Below are 22945 nucleotides of genomic sequence, written 5' to 3'. Positions count from 1 at the left end.
ACGTGTACGGTGTTGCAATGTGATGCCTGAGTCTATAATGTCATCGGTCAGAAATGTGCTTTTTAGTAAAAAAAATTAAAAAAGTAGAAGCTCAGGCCAAGTATAAAAAGTTCACACCCCCAGCCTCCTGCAAGTATTTCTGTTTTGAGAGAGAGAAGCAGAAAGAAAGATACGAACAGATAATATTGACCTCCATAAAATTAAGTTATCATGAAGAAAACAGCTTAGTGTTTATGTGTGTCTCTGTGTGTGTGATCATGTACGACTGAAGGAGAAAATTGAGTTATTTCTTGACAAATGTTTTGATTTGCCAGAAACGTAATTTTTGCCAGAAACTTAATTTTTCTTTAACGTGTGTCTAATGTGCATCTGCAGAGTTAAGGCTATTAAATATGTAATATCATTGTTCAACACTGAAAAAAACACTGACACACACTCACACACACACACACACACACACACACACACACACACACACACACACACACACACACACACACACACACACACACACACACACACACACACTAATCATATATTTCTGCTGACTTAAACACCCAGGTGCTGACAAAGAGCCAATCATATACCTCTACACTGACACATCACTGTTTTTACCTTCAGTGTGTGTGTGTGTGTGTGTGTGTGTGTGTGTGTGTGTGTGTGTGTGTGTGTGTGTGTGTGTGTGTTTATTGGTGATGGATATTTCAAGCAAAAATACTATGCGAAAAACACTTGTTACTGTTTTATCATTGTTCAAACCCTACCCTTTTATTATTTAGAAAATTTGGAAATCATAATCCACTCCTTGTGTGTCTGCCTGCCTACAGATCAGGATAGGCAAAGTTCATTCAAGCATGAACACAGTTTAAAAAAGATGGAAGGGCAGTGAAGCGAACCACTGAACATATGAAACGACCCATAAATAAAGCCCAGACTGATCATAAACAAATCCAATTAAAAAGGGAGACACTGTCAGGCTGCCTTAAGTTGCTGTGGAGAACTCTTTTTAAATAACTTGCCATGAATGCAACTGTGTGCTGTTGTACAAAAGTACACAAGATTAAAAACATTGCGGTGGAGAGAGCACCTAATTATAATTCTGAAGTCACAGTATAATTAAAATAATTTGAGAAAAAAATCTAAATAAAAGGTAGAAAATGATTATTAAATTAATATTTAAAAAAAGTTTGTTTAAATGTACTGTAACTGAATTTAAAACGTAGAAAATATTCAGTAATAAGAACATCTGCCACTTCAAAAGAGCCCACACTCAAAGAAGACTCCACATAAACTGAAGGTGAAAACAGACAAAGAAATGTTCAGTATGAGACAAAATAACATAATATCATATGACACACACACACACAGAGAGCATGGTGTAACCTCATAATCACATTACTGTGACACTGAGATTCCTCTCCAGCAGGTCATGGGTTTGGCCAGACATTGTGACGGGACACGATCATGGCTCGGTTAAACCGTCAGGGTGTCCTGGGTCTGCAACCAGGGGAGTCGGCAGACAACAGGTTCTCACATGAACGAAGATCAAATGAAAGATATAGAACAGAGAGCAATGTTGTTTTTCCTGAGGATGGTGGATAATCCTGCTCTGTATGTCTTCCAGTCTGTACATTAAGTGCGAATGCATAGATTCACTCATTGGAGAACTAATTTGATTGAGGTTTGATAGAACATTGATATCAGTTTAATTGCTAAGTAATGAGTTTTGTAAACAGATTACATTGAATAAATTAGGTTAAGGCATGCAATCAGATATAGCTGGCTAACATTCAAGAAGTGTTGGAAAGTTTGTTAATAAAGGCAATTTGGAGAGGGTCCATCGTCGGGATGAACCTTCAGAGCGTTATCACCCAAATCTGTATATTGGTCAGCTTTACTGAACTTTTTAGTGAATTTCAGCTCATTGTTTATTGGTAAGGCATACAACTTCACTGTTAAAAAACTGTTAAATGAGAGTGAATATTGGCCCCAATAAAGCAGAGAAACATCAAAAAGGATGAAGAAATACTGAAACTTAAGTAACTGGGTTATCAAAAATCATTGATTCCCCCAGACCGTCCACACCACTGCCAGTTTGCAGTGTCATTAATCAACTGTGCGCTGATGATTTGAACAAAAAATACTTGTTTAAAAGGTCAGCTAGTTAACGTTAGCTGTTAGCAACCGATGGGAAATACAGCCTTGCTTGGCTAAATAACGGACCGAACAACTAACGTAAATGGAGGTTGCATTGATTTACATTATGATGCGTTCAAGCTCTATTCAGAAAATGATTACTTTATGGGGAAGTGAAATTATATCGTTATCATCACTGTGTTCAAAAGGTGACTCAGAAAATTTTTGATTGTTTGAAGGGGATGTTTTCACAGCAATAAAATGATATGAGAGAGAGAATTAGTCGTTTTATTCAAAGCAAATTTTGAATTTTAATTTTGTGCTTTTATGCAAATATCCACTAAACCATAATATTGAGCTTGTAATAATGTTAACATTATGTGTCTACCATTGCTCCTAGCTAAGGAGTAGAAATAATATCAGGATGTTGGTTTAAAATTTGTTGTGGCATAAAACTAGCCATTGTTTAGATGTTGTGCATCAAGTGTACATGTATTTGGGAAGACTCATGGTAGCTTATATCTCGCAGTGCTAGGTCAAGGGCAAATGGACTTGCTTTAGGTTTTTGAAGATGTTTTGCCTTTGATCATGTGACTCCAAAGACTCTCACATGACAGCCAGGTGGACAAACGACCCAATTTTGACCTCGATGACTCACAGTCAGCACGAACTGAAGAAGCCTTTTGGATGAGAGGTAAAACATCTTGAAGAACCCAAAGTCCAGTTGACCTGGACTTAGAACTTCTAGATCACTGTACGTGCAGTATTGTCTTTGCATATTTGTACAGTAGACACAGTAAGTCTTGTTTCTAGCTAAAATATCCAGCTAGCGGACCTAGCTAAGAGTGTGTAGCCATGCATCATGTGGTGAGGGGGGACTTCATCCATGACTGCCGTAGGGTTCCTACAGTAATAGGGACATCTGAAAGAAATAAAGAGTTTGACTGTAAGGGCAAGCTGGCTTTTCCTCAACCAATAACGGGTGTATGCGAATGATTTTGCTGCTATAAATATCATCAGGAAAAGCTAGGTGACATAAAAGCATTTAATAATTGAGCAATGTGTGGCAGGTGGGCGGCGTGATGGCAGTGCTGACTCATGGCTTCTGCGGCTCAAGAACAATGACGCTCCAAAACAAACAGTCGGCTCTCAGCGCCGACCGCAGAGTTTATGCTGAGCTGGGGATCCTGAAGAAGACTTCGGAAGCTCAGTGGCATGAGCACTCTGCTCGGGAAAATCCTGTTTAATATAATATGAGTGAGACCGCGCGTCCTCTTGCTCACACACACACACACACACACACACAACGCAGCCTCAGTGTCAAACACACACATACACACATTGCTCTAGCTTCCTTCCTACTGAGAAATGGGGGAAGGGGTGAACGGTAGCTGCAGCTCACTGTCACGACATGGTGGGCTTCAGTCTCTGACTGAAACACTCAAAAGCACACATACAGTACACATCGGCATGGGCACACACACACATTAAGCTGTTTAAGATACACCTGATGCACTGATAGAGTACAAGAGCAGGGTCCAAAATTTTACTTTTTGGCTTACTGGCCAAAGTGATAATAGTAGTAAAATAATAGTTTATTTGGCTATTTCTACCTTTTTAGCACATAATCTTTGACTCATATGCAATTTTCAATAAATATAATGGTCGTGTTCAGTAATAACAGTAGTAACACTAACTGTATGCACAAATATTAATTAAACTTTCAACACTGAGGTGTAAAACATTTGAATTGATTCGCCTCAAAGTGCAATAAGTATCATTTATTTAAATAAATATAACAGCTAAAGAGGAATTAAGAATAACAAGTAACACTAAGTAACAGTAATAAGTTCAGACTCATAATAGTAGGCTATTATGTTTTTTGTTCTGTAGCATCACATTCAGTCCTTGCTCCTTCTCGTCTCCCACTATAAAGTCTTCTCAGGTGGTCTAGGGGTGATTACAAAAGTAGCCTTAAGAAAGCTTTGTACGTCAGTTACAGTTGGAGTGGGGGGTTTAATGTACTTACGTGGATGTATAGGAACCCTAACAAATTCTTATAATGAAAAGAGTCCTTTAGCGGGGGTTGTGACACTCAAGTCCATTTATACATTGTTTTACAGCCACAACAGTAGCAACAGAGTAGACTATGGTGGAGCCTATGATGTAAGCGCAAGTCACAATGACAGACGGGGCTGGAGGGCTGCTAAAAACTTAATGGACCAGTATGACCGATGGCCAGTGCACCGCTGGATTGAAATGACAGCAAACAAGCAGCTTTCAGCCGGGTGTGTGAACAGAAAAACATTTTTGTTTTCTACAGGCCAAAGAAGCATCTGGTCTTCATAATTTACTCGCCAGATACTTAATTTAACTGCATTTGGCAACTGGAGAGAGTTAATTTTGGGCCCAAATGGTATGACTTATCTCAAAACAGCTGTGTAAATCGAGTCAATAAATGTCACTTGAATCCAGAAAAGACCAAAAAGCAGATGTTGCTGGTTTCATTTGATGGAATTGCCACTGCGTGATTCAGTGATTTAAGTGACGTGCTTACACGTCACTTAAATCACCCTTTGAACACTATGTGGATTACATGGCGGAGTGGTGTGTCAGTATTTTTACTTGTTGACTCCTATCAGCACTGGTAGCTTCGCATGGGCTATGCGGCTGATAAACGACTGTATATAACTGAAAAAAAGAAATCCAATACTTGTGTTAAGGGGAATTCCCAAGTGACATCATGCATAATATTAAAGTAGGGATTCCCCCGTGTTATGCAGCGTGTTTTTATATTTGTAGGACCCAATTATAGCTTGTGGTCACTGTTACTGGCAGTGAGAGCTTTAAAAGCACTTGAAGAAAAAATTTTAACAAAAACGGACACAGATCCACTCTTGGTCGCTTGAACAAACAGCAAAGATGTGTTCATGGGAGTTGAAAATGATTTACAATTTACAAGTAACCTGAGGATGAAAGACTTGACTCTATTATTGTACAAAGACAAGAGAAAAAAGCAGAAGGTCTGAAGAAGAATCACAGAAAAACCTGGATTTCCTGGTAAGTTTTGAGATTAGTGAGAGTTGGCGCTGTCACAGACGAGAGGTTTTTATGGGTCTGCTTAGTTGCTAGTAGCAAAGATCAGATCCAGACCTACAAAAGGTTGGAGCAACTTAACTTTAAAGCTTAGACTCAGCAGCCCGTCTCAGGATCTTCCCTCAAGTGGAAGATCCTGCTTCAGGCTCCATATGGAAACTGCGATGAAACTGTTCATGTTATTTAAGTGCTCATAAACTCGACTTTAAATCACCGTCAACTCTTTGAACTGACACTGCCCTCCACTCCCTGGGTGGAGACAAGAAAAGAAGGAATCCTCATTCCAGGATTTGGGGAAATTTAGTTTTAGTCAAGCGGCATCATTGATGTCTCTTCTGTACAGATTGGCTCAGATTGTGCACAATAAAGAGAACAAAACCACTTTTCTCCATTTTTATATTTTCTTTGAAATCATAATGGTATTTTTGGGGGTTTGTTTTGGGTTTTTTCCACCCTCGCTGCAGAGTGAACTCTAATTGTAATTCCTGTTCTGTAACATCTGAGTGCAGAGATGTACGCCCATGACAAAATGTACATAATGTATTGTACTATACTGTTGCACACTACTGTGATACACCACTATTGTATTTGAAGAACAGGCAGTTGGGCTCTCGGGTCACTCCTGAAGGAATGACCCCCAGCTTCACTCCGACATCGTGGTTTGTTTTGTTTTCACTCCATTTGTGTGAGCATTTTATGAGAACAGTGATTTGGAAGGAAGCATGAATGACTCTTGAGTGAGCGTAGGAGCTCGTGCACGTGCGTACAAGTGTGTGTGTGCGTGCTCGCGTGTGTGTCATCTCCAGCTGAGTAGCAGGATGCAGACAACCAGGAAGAGATAAGCGCGGGTGAATGGAGGGAGCCCTGCGTGTGTGTGTGTCGAGTGTGTGCGTCCGTGTGCATGTGTGTTTCACGTAGGGAAATCACTTCACAAAGGCCTGGAAGTGTATGTTCTCCTGTCTACCAGCGCGGGACTCGGAGGAGATAAGCAGACAGCCAAATATTCCCCCTTGTGTTTTCCCAGCAAAAACAGGAGGCGGAATACTAACCACTCAGACCGATGCCACAGGGTCAGAACTGGAATGAGCCACGCTTCCACTTCTTACAAGCTGCACACACACAGAAACACACAGCCACCGAGTCTTCACACACTGACAACAACATGGGTCCACTCTGGGTATGCAACCAACAACTGTCTTCAGTATCGATTAATCTGTTGATTATTTTTCGATGAAGGTGCAGGTGCAAAAAAGAGACTTAAATGTATGTGCATGCATGGGCATGTGTAGACTCCGACTGGTGCTCACATTGTGTGCGCATATCTGTGATTTAGGGATGTTCTGAACGACTTGTTTGAACCAAGACCAGTTGACTAGTTTAAAAGTAAGAAAACACTCAGAAAACAGTAAAACATTGACCACATAAGGTTCTATAAGGTTAAAGATTGTCCCAAAAAAAAGAAATTTGTTATCACGTTTTTCAATAACCAAAATGAATTTCAAATGCTGCTTAAAATCAATATCTCCGCTCCAGTCGCCTGGTTAGGAAAGAGCCTGATGAACCCGGTGTGTGGTGTAAGATTTGATGAAACGCCAGTGGGGGCTGTGGTCTAAAAAGGGTCAGGGTTTGGCATCGCTGACACTATCAGTATCTTAGCGTGCAAGTTTGATTCATTGAGCTAGCTGGAGTTAGCCAGCTTCGTTGATTCATGGCGCAGTAGGTTGCTGGCTTTACTTAAATTTGAAGCTTGTCATGACATAAAAGTATGTATGAGGAGGATGAAGGTGAATGAAGATGAAGTGAATGTTATGTAAATCCTAAAAGCCCACTGAACTCAACACAAAACGAAAATTAGAGACGTCACAAATGCATAAAATGTTTATGTAAGGAAATAGATAAAGATTTGATGTAGTTGGTGTTCATTTTCATTAAGACATAACCGCTTGATTTGAAAATGTTACAACTTAAACATTTAAAGCTATCCTGAGGTGTATAACTGCTGGTTAATGTCCATACTGTCCCTTGGTTGTTAGAAAAACAAGGACTTCACTCCAGCAGAATAAAGGCAGACGATTGTAAATGTTTCACAGACAAGGACCTTTTCCGCATGTTCGTCCTCTAATCTCTCTTTCCCCACAATATTGGTTGCTCTCTACCATCATATATCTAATGAAGGCAAAAAAATGGGCTTAAAATGAAATTTAAAAAAATCTGTAAAACATGCACACATGATTACAAAGGAAGAAACAGGTATCAGCTGAGGGTTATGGGGGAAACGGGACACTCGTGTGTGCGATTGCTGCAAGACATTTTAAGCGCATAGGTATGAATACATTCTTTATATAACCTACAAGAGTCGCTCAGTTACTCAAACATATGTAGACTGACTGTCTGCCTGTAACCTGCCGGGCTTCAATCCAAACACAAACACACACACACACACACACACACACACACACACACACACACACACACACACACACACACACACACACACAAACACTCACACACACTCACTCACATACACGGCCAGGTCTCAGCATAAGTAAAAACCACAAAATCATGGGATTGCAGTATCAACATAAAATCACCCACACAGAGAACAGTGTAACATGCACATGAAAAAGCACACACACACACACACACACACACACACACACACACACACACACACACTGGCCAGTGTCCAGGGTTGTCAGGTTTGTGTATTTGGTATGTGAGGAATGTGTGTGGGACGCTCGGTGTTCTGGGTGGAGTCCTTATCGGTCCAACGTGTCATCACGGACACCATTAAAGCCTAAAAGGTGCCATTTGAACATATTTGTATTCACAAACACTTCTGCACATACACACACAGGCAGACAGGTGTAACCAAAGCAAAAATCTAGAATAAGATGATACAACACAGCAACCCCTCTCAGGTAACTTCTGGTTCCTCCACCTGCTCCGTACGAATGATGTGTGTACTGTAGGAGGGTTAACACTCAACAATCCTCTTACTTTTCATTGAGCTTTGCTAAATGATCGGGACAAAGAGCGGTGATCGTAAACAGTGTTCCTTATGTTAAACGAAGATTAAAACGTGTCTCTGCACCTAAACACACAAGAACATAAATGCAAGATTAAGGCAGATTTAGGACTGGAAATTGAGCCTTGATACTTGCTTGTTGCGGTTCTTAGTCCTGTTTACTTATTTGTTGATAATACATTTGGAAAGTTCTATGACTGCTTACGTTTATTGTAGCATATCTTGTTAAATGGGGGAAAAAATGCAAATATAAATGCAAAGATGTAAATATAAATGCAAGGAACTTATCTACCATTCCTGAAACTCAGGTATAATATTTAATACACGTTTTCCAATCATACAGACCACAATGGGTAGATATGCTAGAACCCAACAAACACTGCACATCCAATATGTTGTAAAAGATATAAGGAAAGAGGGAGATCTTAGTTTAAAACTGGGACTGCATGAAAGCTTAAGTGAAACTCCAGCTTGAGATCACTTGGGTGGAGCTCGCAAAGATACCAGACATGACACACACCTAAAATAAACTTATTAGTTAAAGTTATTGACACAATTTAAAAATGAATTTATCTTCAATTTGTATAAATGATCTACCTTTTATAATATACACACATCTACTGCCTATCTTATGACACCAAACATGGTTTCACTGTTGTTCCACAGCAGCTCAAAGACTCTCATTAAAGGTCCAACAAAAATTTGGTTTGTGTGTGTGTGTGCGTGCGTGCGTGCGTGCGTGCGTGTGTGTGTGTGTGTGTGTGTGTGTGTGTGTGTGTGTGTGTGTGTGTGCGGTTGAGTAAAAAAGAGAGAGAGCGTGCATCAGCGGTGTGTTGGTACAGTTGAGTCCAGCTGTTTCTCATCTTCCTTGATGGTTGATTTAACATCTGGATGCACGCGCAAACACACATACAGGGGTGTACTTGGTGCATATGCACAGAATGCAGCACCAATACTTCGGCTACTACAAGAAACTAAACTCTGCCTACAGGTACGGCACTCACTGAATGAGTGCGCGTGCATCTCAGGAGGACACCGGCTTAACACCGGGCGGCACGTGGCACCACCGAGAGATCATTACGATGAATCGTGGGTATAAAAAGGGGCATCTGGACCAGTGGGCACGCACACACACACACACACACACACACACACACACACACACACACACACACACACACACACACACACACACACACACACACACACACACACACACACACGTGCCACCTCAGAGCCAGCGGCGCTCCAGCAGCTGGATCAAAGCAACCAGACGCGTAAAATCCTTCATTTTCAACGTTATGATTACAAACTAAAAATGAGTAAATACAGGACTCACCAGCTTTGCAGGGGTCTTTGTAGTCAATGGTCTCCGCTCGCTCCTCCTCATAATAATCATAGTCTGGCTCCTCGTAGTCGAAACAGTTAGAAATAGTCACTTTGCCCCAGAAAGTCAAGCCGGCAAGCACCAGCGTGATCCAGCGCATCTTAGCGGCCAGTGCCGAGGGCACTCGGTCCATCTGAGGACTGAAACAAAACGAACAAAAAAGGGGCCTCTCTCTCTCTCTCTCTCTCTCTCTCTCTCTCTCTCTCTCTCTCTCTCTCTCCTCTCCTCTGCTGTTAGGAGACGGTCAATCCACTCTCCAGAGAAAGCATCGGCGGCAGGAATTTAACGGATCATTGTGAGGACCGCTCTTCCTCTCTGACAGTCCGGTTGCGGATACTATAGATCTGCCGCAAGTTAATCTTCCCGGCTCTCCTCCATGGTAAAAGTACACTGAGTTGTCTGTGCGTCCGTCCGTCCCGGTGTCTGTCAGTCAGCAAAGTGTCCGCTGAGGAGCTCCGCTGTCCTCCGCTGTAGCTTCGCAGGTGAGGCTGCTGCTGCTGCTGCTGCTGTGTGTGTGTGTGTGTGTGTGTGTGTGTGTGTGTGTGTGTGTGTGTGTGTGTGTGTGTGTGTGTGTGTGGTGTGGGCGGGGGGGGGGGGGGGGAAAGAAAAGAAAGACGCGGTGAGTGGATCTGGACTGAATGATCTCTGAGCGCAAAAGACGCACGGCGGTGTGTCTGCTGCTCACGAGAAACATCCGCCTCCCATGTTTCCAACCAGCACTGACTGTCTCACACTCTCTCGCGTAGTACAATCTCCCCCTCTCTCTCCTCACTCTCTCTCTCTCTCTCTCTCTCTCTCCCGAGTCAGCGCACCGCCTACACACAAAACACAAACACACACACACACACACACACACACACACACACACACCGCCAAAATACCTGCACTGTTCCACCCAAGTGGTGCAGAACCAAAACTTTCTTTGTATCTTTTGTCTCTATCCACAGAGCATTTGCTGCCGGTTTTCATGTGCAAAGACTCTCTCTCTCTCTCTCTCTCTCTCTCTCTCTCTCTCTCTTCCTCTCACTGTTACATTTGGAGAACCCGCTGTAACAAACGAGCTCCAGGAGCTGCATCCTCATCACGGCGGGGTGACGGCGGATGAAACGCGCGCTGAAAATGGTCAGGTTATTGGACCTCCACTCACACCGATCTGTAAAATAGGCTGCAGAGAACTTACAGTACAAACCGGTAGCGGTAAAAGGTTTTAGTATCCATCAGCCCTTAGACCCTGTTCATGATGGGTGCTATCTGGTTATTTAGAGACAGGTGCTAAGTAGGTGACCATAAATGCCCAGAGGTTGTAGGTCGCTTTTATGACTTTCATTATACTTCCTCTTGCATCCTACTTTTCTATCCTCGAAAGAGAGAGAGAGATGGAGAAAAAAATATATCAAAGTTGATATTAATTGCAATTATTGCAATAATTAGGTCTTGTGCGTAAAAGGACTCGGCACCCTTGAACGCTGGCGGTATAGAGACTGGCTTTTATTGTCCAGTAGCATGACATAAACAGAGCAAGTTAGTCAAGAAATAGAGCCAAACATCCGCTTCGACATTCAGAGGGTGATCATTATGAGGCAAAACACACATTACTTTATTGTTTTGTTTCATAATGTGTCCCACTAACTTGGGTTACAATTACAAAATATGAAAAAATACAGTACCAGTCAAAAGTTTGGACACACCATCTCATTCAATGGTTTTCCTTTATTTTTTATTTTTTAATACATTGTAGATGAATATTGAAGACATCCAAACTATGAAGGAACACATATGGGATTATGTGGTAAACAAACAAATGCTCAACAAACCAGAATATGTTTTCTATTTTAGATTCTTCAAAGTAGTTGAATGAGAAGGTGTGTCCAGACTTTTGACTGCTACTGTATGAACTTGAAATAAACACTTTGTAAACGTTTTTGAGTTTTATTTCGAACTATTGGTTTTGTAAATATTTGGTTTAGTCTGTAAATTTGGCAACGTGTATTAATACATCTAACCAGGCTCCATCAGTCTGTAGGTCGGTCAACAACAGAAGAACCGAGTTCACGTAGGTTCACGATCCTCCACTGCATCCCTGGTACCTACAAGTATCCCACCACTTACACTTTTCGCGTCTTTTTCCACAAAAATCTCGCATGGATTGTGAAATTGTCAACAAATAACCTCCATAATCTCCCAAATGCAACCTACTGCCGACACGAGCAGTACAAATAAAACAGCAGAAGTTGTTGACAACCACCGTGCCGAGGTAAATCCTCCTGAGACGAGTTCACCCCGAGTCTCCACAGCTTACCTGCTGCGTTTACCTGCCCGGGCCGCGTCGGTTTGCTGCGGCGTCACGAAGCCGCCCATCACGCCTCAAACGCAGTGGGGGGGCCTGATCTCGGGAGTCTCAGGGGGCCCGCGGTATCACTTGGTACCGGCAGTTGCGAACGTGCCCGTCTCCCCCCATTTATTACCGGGAGATAACCGGAGCGCTGTCTCTGCTGCTCCCGACTAATCCTGCCCTCGGGGAGAGGTAGCGGCGCGCTGACGTCACTCTATCAATCCAGCCCCGCAAGCTGTCCACGACACACGCCCCGAGGCATGGACACAAATCCCCTGGAAGGCTGCGCGCGCACAGACACGCGCGGAGTTTAGTTAGTGTGTAGGTCAACACACGCCTGGTTTTTGTCCCAAAGGCAGGTGACAACCTGAACCATCAGGTTATAAGAGGAGAGAGATGATGGTCGACCTTTAAAACAGTAGGAAGCATCATCAATTAAAACTGTTTCATCATCATATCTGGGAGTTTATGTTCATGTGAAATTGACTATGTTCCAATACCCATTCTAACATACTATTTAGTGTGCGAGAAAAAGATTTAGTTGGTCTGTCAATTGCAGTATGCCAAGCATACCAGGATGTACTACATCAGGTCACATTATGCAGTAAGCATGCTTTTCTGGCTGACATTCCTTCATGAAGCACAAATACAGCAAGGGCGCCAGAGTTTAAGGTGCTATGTTATGAGAAAGTAGAATGTCCAAATCAAATGAATACTGCATGCAACAGTACGTCCTTTCTATGGGCAGCTGCGGTGCGTACTAAAAGTAAAAAGAAAAAGTAGACGATTTGGAACGCAGTTTAAGAGTCGACAACCATGCCAGCGACTTTGTAAATCTGTGCTTTGAACTAAATGCTTACATCAACGCGCTCACATGCAATCATTGTTATTGTACTATGTTTACAATCTTTATTTAACAGGTTGCTTGCTAAGTTTTGCAGGTATTTGGTTATTAAATAAAGTCTTGGACAAAGTAGTGCAACCTTAGCTCACAGAAATACGTGAAATGACCACAAGCTCCTAACAGAACTAAAAATTGTGGCAGCATGGAAACAATATCCATAGAGAGAGATCAGGGTCCTTTGTCTTGGTCAACACACAAATTAAGCATATCCACTTGAATGGGCAACGCTCAGAGCTAGTGATGTAGAATAAACAGTGAGAAAGACTAGTTATGGTAATGGAGAGAGAGAGAGGGGAGGTGGACGGATCAAACACAGGACTTAAATAACAGGACAGCAGTGGTGACCTACAAAAGTTATTGTGAAGATAAGTTTAAGGCGTCGTTACTTAGTTTACTACTACTCATTTTAAACCCAACTTTATGTTTTTCCTAAACCTAACTTATTGCCGAAACCTTAACGTTAGTTTTGTTGCCTAAACCTAAGTTTACGTAATTGATTTAAGCAAAACCATGATGTTTTCCTGAAACTAACTAAGTGGTTTTGTTGGCTAAACCTTAACGTTAAATTGCTTGTGTTGTTGTCACATACAGTACTTTTAGACGACCCTAATCTACTTCCCATTGGCATTGTTTCCATTCCACCAACACTTAATGCCCTTAAGAAGTTGTGGTCTGTGACATCACGGTGAAACATTTGACCTGAAAATGGGTCAACCCTTCAAATCAGACTGTATAACAACAGCAGAGACCACAGTCTGTCAACATGCTGACCAGCAGTTTTTTGTTTCTGTGTTAGTATTTCTACTGTGGTGGCTTCATGGGCAACCAAACTAGTTTTCCTTCTGGAGATTAATAAAGTGATCTAAAACTGGGCCATTGTGTGGAGAAACCTCAATAAAACTTTCTGTGTGTGTGTTTCTGTGTGTTTGTGTTCTGCATGGATTTCCCTCCTGAGCTATTGCTAATTAACGCTGGAAAAGGCATCGAGTGGCGTTTGGGCCTCTAACCACTTACTGTACCTCTGTGTGTGGTGGCCATCCAGCCAATCTATATTCAGCAAAATGCCTCCTTCTTAAATAGGATCCAGCTATTGAGATTAATGCTGTGTGCAGGTATTTGTGTCCCTATTTAAAGCATTTATCGATCAGTGCGTCTCTGAAACTCTGTGAAAGTACCTCGCCAGCATTCTGACCCAGCACACCGACCACCAGCACCTCTCCCTGACACACACACACACACACACACACACACACACACACACACACACACACACACACACACACACACACACACACACACACACAACACACACACACATCAGAAGGAACCCTCAATCTGAGCAGCAGCCCCTCGAGACCGCCCCATGTGCTGCGGTCTGCAGGTATCGGAGCACTATTATTAGCATTACTTCCTCAAACAAACTCTCCAATCAATTCTATGTGCAGTGGCTCAACTCCGCAAGGACTGCGCTATTCTTGTTTAACTTTAAAAGGTTTATACTCTGCCTTAAAACTTTTGATTATCGAACATTGTAAACAAAATCAATTGTAAAGTGTTTTTTTAGTTTCTATAGCTTTTATAGAAACATTTAATAGCTGTGGCTATCTTAAGTTCAGTCAGTTGGACTCGAAAGGTGACCAATTTTCACTGCAGAGAAACAGTAAAAGATCTATAGAAACTTCTCGAGCCCCATCCGCAGCATTACTCTTCTCTGCTGTTTAAGCTGCAGTAATCAATGTTTTTTATTAACAATGGATCAAATTACCATCTGTTATGTGAAGGGGCATCCGTCATGGACTAACTCATACAAATTGTCACCCAACGCTGCAGTTCCCCTCAGCTCAACCAAATCTTTCGTATGAGGTAATTGAGGTGTTTCCGACAGCTATTATCAGTCAAAAAGCTAAGAAATGTACCCAGCACCACGCGGCAAAGTTAGCAGCTACAGAGCCAGATATGTCTCAGGAGTTGATGGAGATCAAAAACAGAGCCAGAAGGAGGGTGAATATTGGACTTAACATTTGTCAGGTGGCCAGAAGCACAAATCTGCTTTGTTATGTTCTTGATGTTTGTCTTAATCACCACACTTTGCCAACAGTAAAATAACCAAACCAGCAACTTTTTTCTACAAGGTGTGCTTTCTAAAACATCAGACTGCTGATAAAAGATAGAGACAGGAGAGGTAAGACAAAATAACTAAATATTATCTTTTCCCTCAGGCCTGCTGACTCTGATAGTGTCAAGTGTTCTATGAAATTCCGCCGAGGGAGCGAAGAGGTGGCCAGAGACATCCATCACCTTTTGGCTAAAACACCAGAGGAAGACAGTCTGCTGACACCACAGCAGAGTGCAAGACAAGAAAATGCTTAGATACTGTTTAGCAGCTCCAAAAGTGTCTTAACAGTTTACTTTCTCTATCACTTTATTTATTCAATTTGATTGGTGCCAAATAGAGGGAAAAAAATAAGAAGGTATTCACTTTGAAGCGACTTAAGGGAAAGTTTAATGGGAATATCTTAAGAGTTTATGATTCTCACCTCCACTAAACACGTTAAGATATGGAATGAATAGTAGTTTCATAGTAAATGATGGCTGTTACTGTCCTGTGTTTGGTGAGAGATCACACATACATGCACAAACACACTCGCAGACTCTCATACGAGCTATGTGAAGTAGTCAGTCCTTATGTAAACAGAGAGAGCGGATGGGAAGACGAGGTACAGAGGAAATCCTCTGTTTAAATGCCAAGATGTTCATGGCATTCTCTCTCTCCTGATCTTATTTCCTCTTTTGTTGCACCACTCGGGGGCTCAGATTCTCCACCTTCGCCTCTGCTCCGCTGTCTCTTGTGTGTGTTTTTCGTGCACGTGGGCGTGACTGCGTGGGTGTGCACGTGCCAGCTTGTGGCTCACATTCATGATCCCGGTCGTGTGTTCGGAGAGATGAGACGGACCGCTTTTGTCTTTGTGCCACCAGCATTAACCAACAGGGAGAAGAAGAATGAATGCAGGATGCATGTTGGAGTAAAAAAAAAAAAATACAAAAAATATATCAGCATGAAAAGATGGAAAACAGAGAAATTAATACTGGTAAAGGACACAGATGTGATGGAATGAACATTTTCAAAGCCCCAGTTATAAAGCAGAATGTCCTCTAGATAAACGCCTGATTATAAAATAATGTAGGGCAGACTTTTTATTTTTTACACCCTTATGTTCCTCATATTCCAAGTCAAAGTTAGATAAAGCGTATGTTTAACACTGTTTCAAAAAAGTGTTCAACATTTTAGGAAATATGCTATATGAAGTCTTTCCAAGAGATAGAGAAGATCGATACCGCTCTCGTGTTTGTGTGTTGAGTATTTAGCTAGTCTTAGGGGGTGCTTAGCCTAGCTTAGCATTAAGACAACAGGAAACGGCTAGCCTGCCTCTGTCCAAAGCTCAAAAATAGCCTTAGCAATAACTCTAAAGCTTACTAATTAACATGATTTATCTTGTTTGTTAAATCTGTACACAAACAGAACATAAGATCTTAAATATTTCAATTGAATTCAATTGTTTATACATCGTCAAATCATAACAGAAGTTATCGCCAAACACTTTTTATACAGAGAAATAGAAAATGTCTAGTCTATTTCTTGGCGTTTATCAGCTCACCCATCACATTCGTGCAGCATTGACGTCTATAACGCAGGTTGCTAGATACGTTCAATGAGCACAGGTTTAGGTCCAGGATTAGGTTTCTGTACATGACAACTTAACTGTGACAACAAAACACCAGGAGTCACTGTGTCCAGCTGTTATAAGCCAAGAAAGACGCCAAATAACTTCCACAAGAACTGCAACTTGTTGTCTTAATGATTTTGTTAATTAATGAGCCGTGTTAGTGTTTTTTCACTCAGGACTGAGCCAGTCTAGCGGTGTCCCTGTGCTTTTTGTTTTTATGCTAAGCAAGTTTTAGTATATCACATGTACACTGTGTGAAATACTCAAATCCAAGACATCTTCTTTGTCTGCAGCATTACAAAAAAGAAATAATCCTAGATTAATTTAAAAAAGATTTCACTTAGAATCAGGTGAATTAATCTCATTCTATAGGTGCAGATCTTCTAGTTTGAACAACATTTGTAGTTGAAATAATAATACAATTTACAATTTGTTGATTTGGCATTTTTTTGTGTTAGATTTTGGTGAATTGAACAGTTACAGAAAGAAAGAAGTCTACTGAGCGTGCAATGACACAATAAATCTTCCACTCCACATCATCTCGCTGTTCTGAAAGCCCAAGACGCTGAATGTGTGTGTGTGTGTGTGTGTGTGTGTGTGTTGCTGTGTGTGTAAATGTAAACAGAAGTCCTTTGCTGACATAGCACTTCTTCAGGAACTTGGGATTGTGTGTGTGTGTGATTGTGTGCCTTGGCCTCTGCTCCTAGCAGATATGCTTCCTTTCAGAGAGACTGAAGAAATAAGCAGCAAAGACCTTAGACTCTGTGTGTGTGTGTGTGTGTGTGTGTGTGTGTGTGTGTGTGTGTGTGTGTGTGTGTGTGTGTGTGTGTGTGTGTGTGTGTGTGTGTGTGTGTGTGTGTGTGTGTGTGTGTGTGTGTGTGTGTGTGTGTGTGGAAAGAAACTTTGGTACAGTGTAAAAATTGATGTTTTCTTTAGCTAGTTCAACATTTTAGTACAACTGAATCCACCTCAAAGCTTTTTTTTTAATTATTCAAATATGAAGCAGCTCTTTTAAAGTACTGACAAACTCACTCAGTCACGTTTAGCAGACTCTTCATGGTGGAGGACGGGCGTTCCCCACCCGTCAGCCTGCACCACCTATAGGAAAAGAAGGTGTCATTAGCAACAGTGTAGACCCGTACAGTGTGTTCACAGATAGAAAGATTTACAAGCTGTCAATTTGACTTTTGATCTTTAGGTAACAATTAAACATTTTGTTTTCAGCAATGACAGCTATGCCTATGATAGATTATTGAGTCTTGATTGGTAGAGTTCAACAGATTGTTGGTTTGATGACAACTGGTTTAATGCCCTTCAACAACTGTCATCACATCTTTAAAAATATGGTTTCAAGTGTAATATAGCTGACAAACTATTTAGGAATTTACCACACTAGCGCCATAATGTGAATTTTAAAGAATTTACTGAAATGTATGTCACCACCAAAAGAAGAGCCACTTAAAGGCAGACGGGTACTTTACAACAACAGCTTGAGTTTCCTCACCTTTGATTGAAAAGGTTGAAGGTTGAAATCAGAGGCTCAATACAATCGATTTTTGATTTAGAATTAAACTTGTGACACTCTTAATAACAAAATGGCTCATTTGCTTAGTGACGTGTTTCCATGCATTGCTTTCCTCTTCAAGCCCTCTTACCTATAAGTTAAAGTATATCATAGGGCTGGCCAATATCAACTTAACTCAGTATCATGATTAATTAATAATGAATTATCCTAGGTCCTCACAGTTGAGCTCTTATTAATTATTTGTACTGAAAATAAACAGAAGATCAAAGATTATAACTGAGTAATATTTATTTAACATATTGAGCATCCTGCCATGTCAACAAAGCAAGGAAAAGCCTGGATAGCAACACACACAGGTAGACATTACCCCTTTATATTTGTATATAGCAAATATTTTTTTGCAGTTATATAAATGCTCTAAATCCTATATATTTCACCTTTAAAAGCAAAAGATAACAGATAAAACAGATATAAACTCTATACTCACATCATCACCTACAGAAAATGCATCTTTTTTATTAAATCAAGTATAAAACATCAACATTGACACTATTTGAGTGTTGGGAATAAATTACAATATTTATTGTTTCACAAATGAGCATAAATAGATCACAGCTATCCAAAATGTTTAGTTTTTTTGTTTGTTTTGTTTATTTACTCTTCACTTTGATGATGCAGTATTTTACACTGACATTTTCTGAATTGTTTGCTGGCTGTTTGCTTTACTGATCCTCTACTGGGTCTTACTAAACTCTTAACTGAAAGTAAAAGTAACCAAACACACGCAGCACAGATGACGATGACGATGTTCTGTGTTCTCAAAGGTTCTTGACGCTCTCATGACCAGTGTACACTTTTTCCTAGATACCAGATGAAAAAGATTATATGTGCTATTTTCCAGTTAGATGATTTTGTGGACAAATGGGCCAGCAGCCACTTTTTTCTGCGAGTAGAGGGAAACCACTCTACAATGAAGAACAGTCACAGAGTTCACAAATACCACAACAAATAACAGCCAAATCCTATGATGCATGAGCTCAAATCCACACACAAATAATCATCCGTGACGATCCGGGGAATCACTGATTTCGCTCTTTGAGCAGACTTAACCTCTCTCAAAGACTGTCAGGTCATCAGCATACTACTGTCATCTACAGGATTAAAGGAGTAATGACAAATGAAGATGGACTGCTGTCAGACCGGACGGCTGTGACACCAGGCAAAAAAAATGACAAATTATAGCTTATGATGCAAAAACATTTCTTTGATTTATCCAAACCCAAGTTGTCTAATATCATCTGTGTTTCCTGCAATTACGCTGAGCAATTTTGGAAATGAATACCTCACTGAAATATCATTGTAATAAAATTACAATGATATTGAATTTGTATATTTTAAAAAGAGTAAACTGCAAAGTAAACAACAACGTTAAAAAAGGTCTGAAGACAATGTAAGTAATGTCAATACTAGACAACTAAAAAAGAATCTGAAGATTTTCTCAATTATTCAATAATCACTTTGTTTATGAAATGTCAGTTCCTGAAACTGAATTGTCTTGTTTTGTCTGCTCAAAAGTCCAAAAACCCAAAAGGTATTCAGTTTATAGTGATATAAAAAGAGAAAAGAAACAAATCATACCATCAGAGAAGCTGGAACCAGAGAGTGTTTCAACATGTTCAATGTAATTTAACTAGTGTAAATTGATTTACTCCACAAACTCAATAAACTTCCTTCTTGTAAGATTAAGTTAGATGATATGGTCTTGTTATATATGACTGTAAAACATCACCTATTGTTGTTGGACATCACACTGGACGGTTAACTGTCTGATTAGATTAATATCTCTCTCTCTCTCTCTCTCTCTCTCTCTCTCTCTCTCACCAGGTCTCCTCTGTGTCCCGCTGTGCCCTGAAGCCAGAGAAGCTTGATCAATGGTATTGATGAGGAGATGCTAATAGCTGATGCTAATAGGGCCGGTATGACTAATAGACCGAGGGGGCCATTGATCTGCAGAGTTAGCATCTCATGCTAAAACAGCTGATTCAACTACATAGTTGGACTAAAAGTGCCACCCTTGCTCTGTGTGTGTATGTGTGTGAGTGTGTGTGTGTGTGTGTGTGTGTGTGTGTGTGTGTGTGTGTGTGTGTGTGTGTGTGTGTGTGTGTGTGTGTGTGTGTGTGTGTGTGTGTGTGTGTGTGTGTGTGTGTGTGTGTGTGTACTTTGGTAACAATGCATTCCTGCTTTAGGCTGAAGGATACAAATATATGCAAAGATGCAGGAGTACACAATAATACATTCAGTATACCTGTACAACACAGCCAAAGTCAAGCTTGCATTCACTTGTAAACTTAGTCACTCTGATTTGACTGTTGTCCAACAACAGGCCAAATATTAACACTCAACCAAACCTAAACTAGTTTTATTCAGACCTTTTATAGTCTGTAAGTAATAATGATGTACGTAAGTGTGCGCACGCAGTTTGGCAACGAAAGAACAAAAGCTTGTCAAGTTATGCAAGGACATTAACCACCAAAGATCATGAATGCGACTTAAACAAATTGATTTTCCAGATCTGTGTGCTGTTAGTGAATGGCAAGATTACATTGGCAAGTGGCCCAATATTTAAAGGCCAGCTTTATAAACATGTATTTGGTGGAGAAACCTGCTACGGAACATTAAACCAGCGAGAAATTACGAGAATAGAAGTCATAAGAAGTTATTTGTGGTCATGTACAGAACGTCAAATATTAAGACATAGACTCAGAGATGCGTGTAGTATCGGGACATTTTGTCCTCAAACTACAAAATGTCCACAATGCATCATTTAACTTCATTTTTACTGTACTTGAACCTTTATTCAACATTAACATATTACATTGTTTATTGTTGTAGTACTTAAACTGTTTTAAAAGTACTTAAAAGAGTTTCTCTTTTTGTTTTTTATCCGATAATTTGTTAATGCACTGTGTATTTTCTGTGTCTGTGAAGCACTTTGTAAACTTTTTTTGAAAAAGGGCAATAAATAATAACAATTATTATTACTAGAGACATCTTGTACTGTAAAAGCAACTGTAGATAATCCACCACTGTAAAAGAAGACTAGAGAGAGTCTCTCTGACAGTGTATCAATGTTGTATAATGAAGACTGTGTCTCTCATCATGGCATAATGGAGACACCTACTGTAGCTGGAACTGCCACAAAAGTTTAAGTATTTTGCCAGGTGTTTTAGTCAGTCTATCTGTCTGTGGATGGATTTGTCACCGGGATTTTGTCTTAACCGTGCAACATGCAGTCACAAAACTCTACAGATGTGCAGCAGAGATCAAAACACACACACACACACACACACACACACACACACACACACACACACACACACACACACACACACACACACTCACACACACACACACACACACACACACACACACACACACACACACACACACACACACACTTTACGCCCCTGGCCCAATGTGATGTCTGGTGGGGTCCCATATCAAGATGGTCTCTAGTTTACATTTACTTTTTGTTTGACTCTTGAATAACTTGTCCAGACCCTCATTCATAAGTTAACATTTAACCCCTACATAGTCTCTATGTTCCAACACAATGCTTGCTCATGTATTCTGATATTGCAACTTGAATTACAAAAAAAATCCTGCAGCTAGTCAAGTCAAATTAATAAAGTTTATATATATATATAGCCCAGCTACACAATTCACATATTTGTGCCTAAAGGCGCTATAAAGGAATAATGTCAATTTTGGACAGTAGCCTTTACAAAACAATATTTCAGCACTTTAATTATATAATATTATTTTGCTGAAATATTTATAATTGACAAAGTGACACAGGAGGTGTTCATTTGCAAACTTCATAAAATACAAAAACTGTTAAAGTGTTATTATATACTGTTACTTACACCATTTGAATGCCATAAGCACATTACCTTATTACAGGCACAAGGTTACAGGAGGCTGAGCTTCAACTCAAATACAGACTTGACTCACACAACTCTTGAATATGGGGTTTAAATGTATATAAAATGACCAGTTAACACAATTAACATGAATGAACGAATGAATGAATGAATGAATGAATGAATGAATGAATGAATATTGAATAATATGAATAATATTGGACTTGCATTTATCAGGTGGCCCAAACATGACTTCAGGTGGGAGATCATGTTGTTCATCTGTTGGGTGTCTAAGTAGGCGACTGTTTGCAGACGCGGTAGCCATAATAACAACTGTGTCAACCCGGTGTTTTGGTGTCGGCCGTGTACCTGTCAGCTTGTTTAGAAGTTTTCTAGCCTCCTAGTGTCCAGAAATGGAACACCCTCGCATTAAAGATCCTAGCAGCCAGGCTCCTTGCAACCGTGACCCACCTCTCTTCAACAAAAGGGGGTTTTCTAGTTTAGTAATTCAAAATAACCACAAAAAAAATAAAATAAAAGGGGGTTCTACTTTAGTAATTCAAAATAACTCTTTACCCCAGATAGATAAACAAACAGTACAATAAATGCCAAGCAATAATAACAAAGCGGAAGTGATATAAAACCTGCATAATTCACATTTAAAACATATTTCTGAGAGACTTTTCATATTAATGTACTGTTATTAAATTCTATAGTATATCCTATTTCTATATGAATACAGACAAACAGTGGGGTGTGATTACTAAATTATATATATATAAATCATATAGCATTCTGGTGTATGTTGTCATAGTATATGGTATTATATTACTCCTATAGGGCTTGTACGTTTTTCTGGCTTTGCAGTGACTAATCACACCACTATATT

The 22945-nt window shown here is 40.3% G+C and overlaps 1 protein-coding gene across 1 annotated transcript in view; it reads right to left on the bottom strand.

Moving 5' to 3' along the window:
• The window catches only part of tll1 (tolloid-like 1), a 43911-nt gene extending 34105 nt beyond the window's left edge, over positions 1-9806 (bottom strand). Inside the window, exon 1 of the mRNA XM_054604132.1 lies at positions 9600-9806. Coding sequence (XP_054460107.1) covers positions 9600-9780 — 181 coding nt within the window. The 5' untranslated portion in view covers positions 9781-9806. The remainder of the gene's footprint in view (positions 1-9599) is intronic.
• Between the last annotated feature and the right edge of the window lie 13139 nt (positions 9807-22945).

This window comes from Anoplopoma fimbria, chromosome 9 (genome assembly GCF_027596085.1).
Source record: "Anoplopoma fimbria isolate UVic2021 breed Golden Eagle Sablefish chromosome 9, Afim_UVic_2022, whole genome shotgun sequence".
Taxonomy (NCBI): domain Eukaryota; kingdom Metazoa; phylum Chordata; class Actinopteri; order Perciformes; family Anoplopomatidae; genus Anoplopoma; species Anoplopoma fimbria.
Note: the sequence above shows the minus strand (reverse complement) of the source record. Positions and strands in the feature narration are given on the sequence as shown.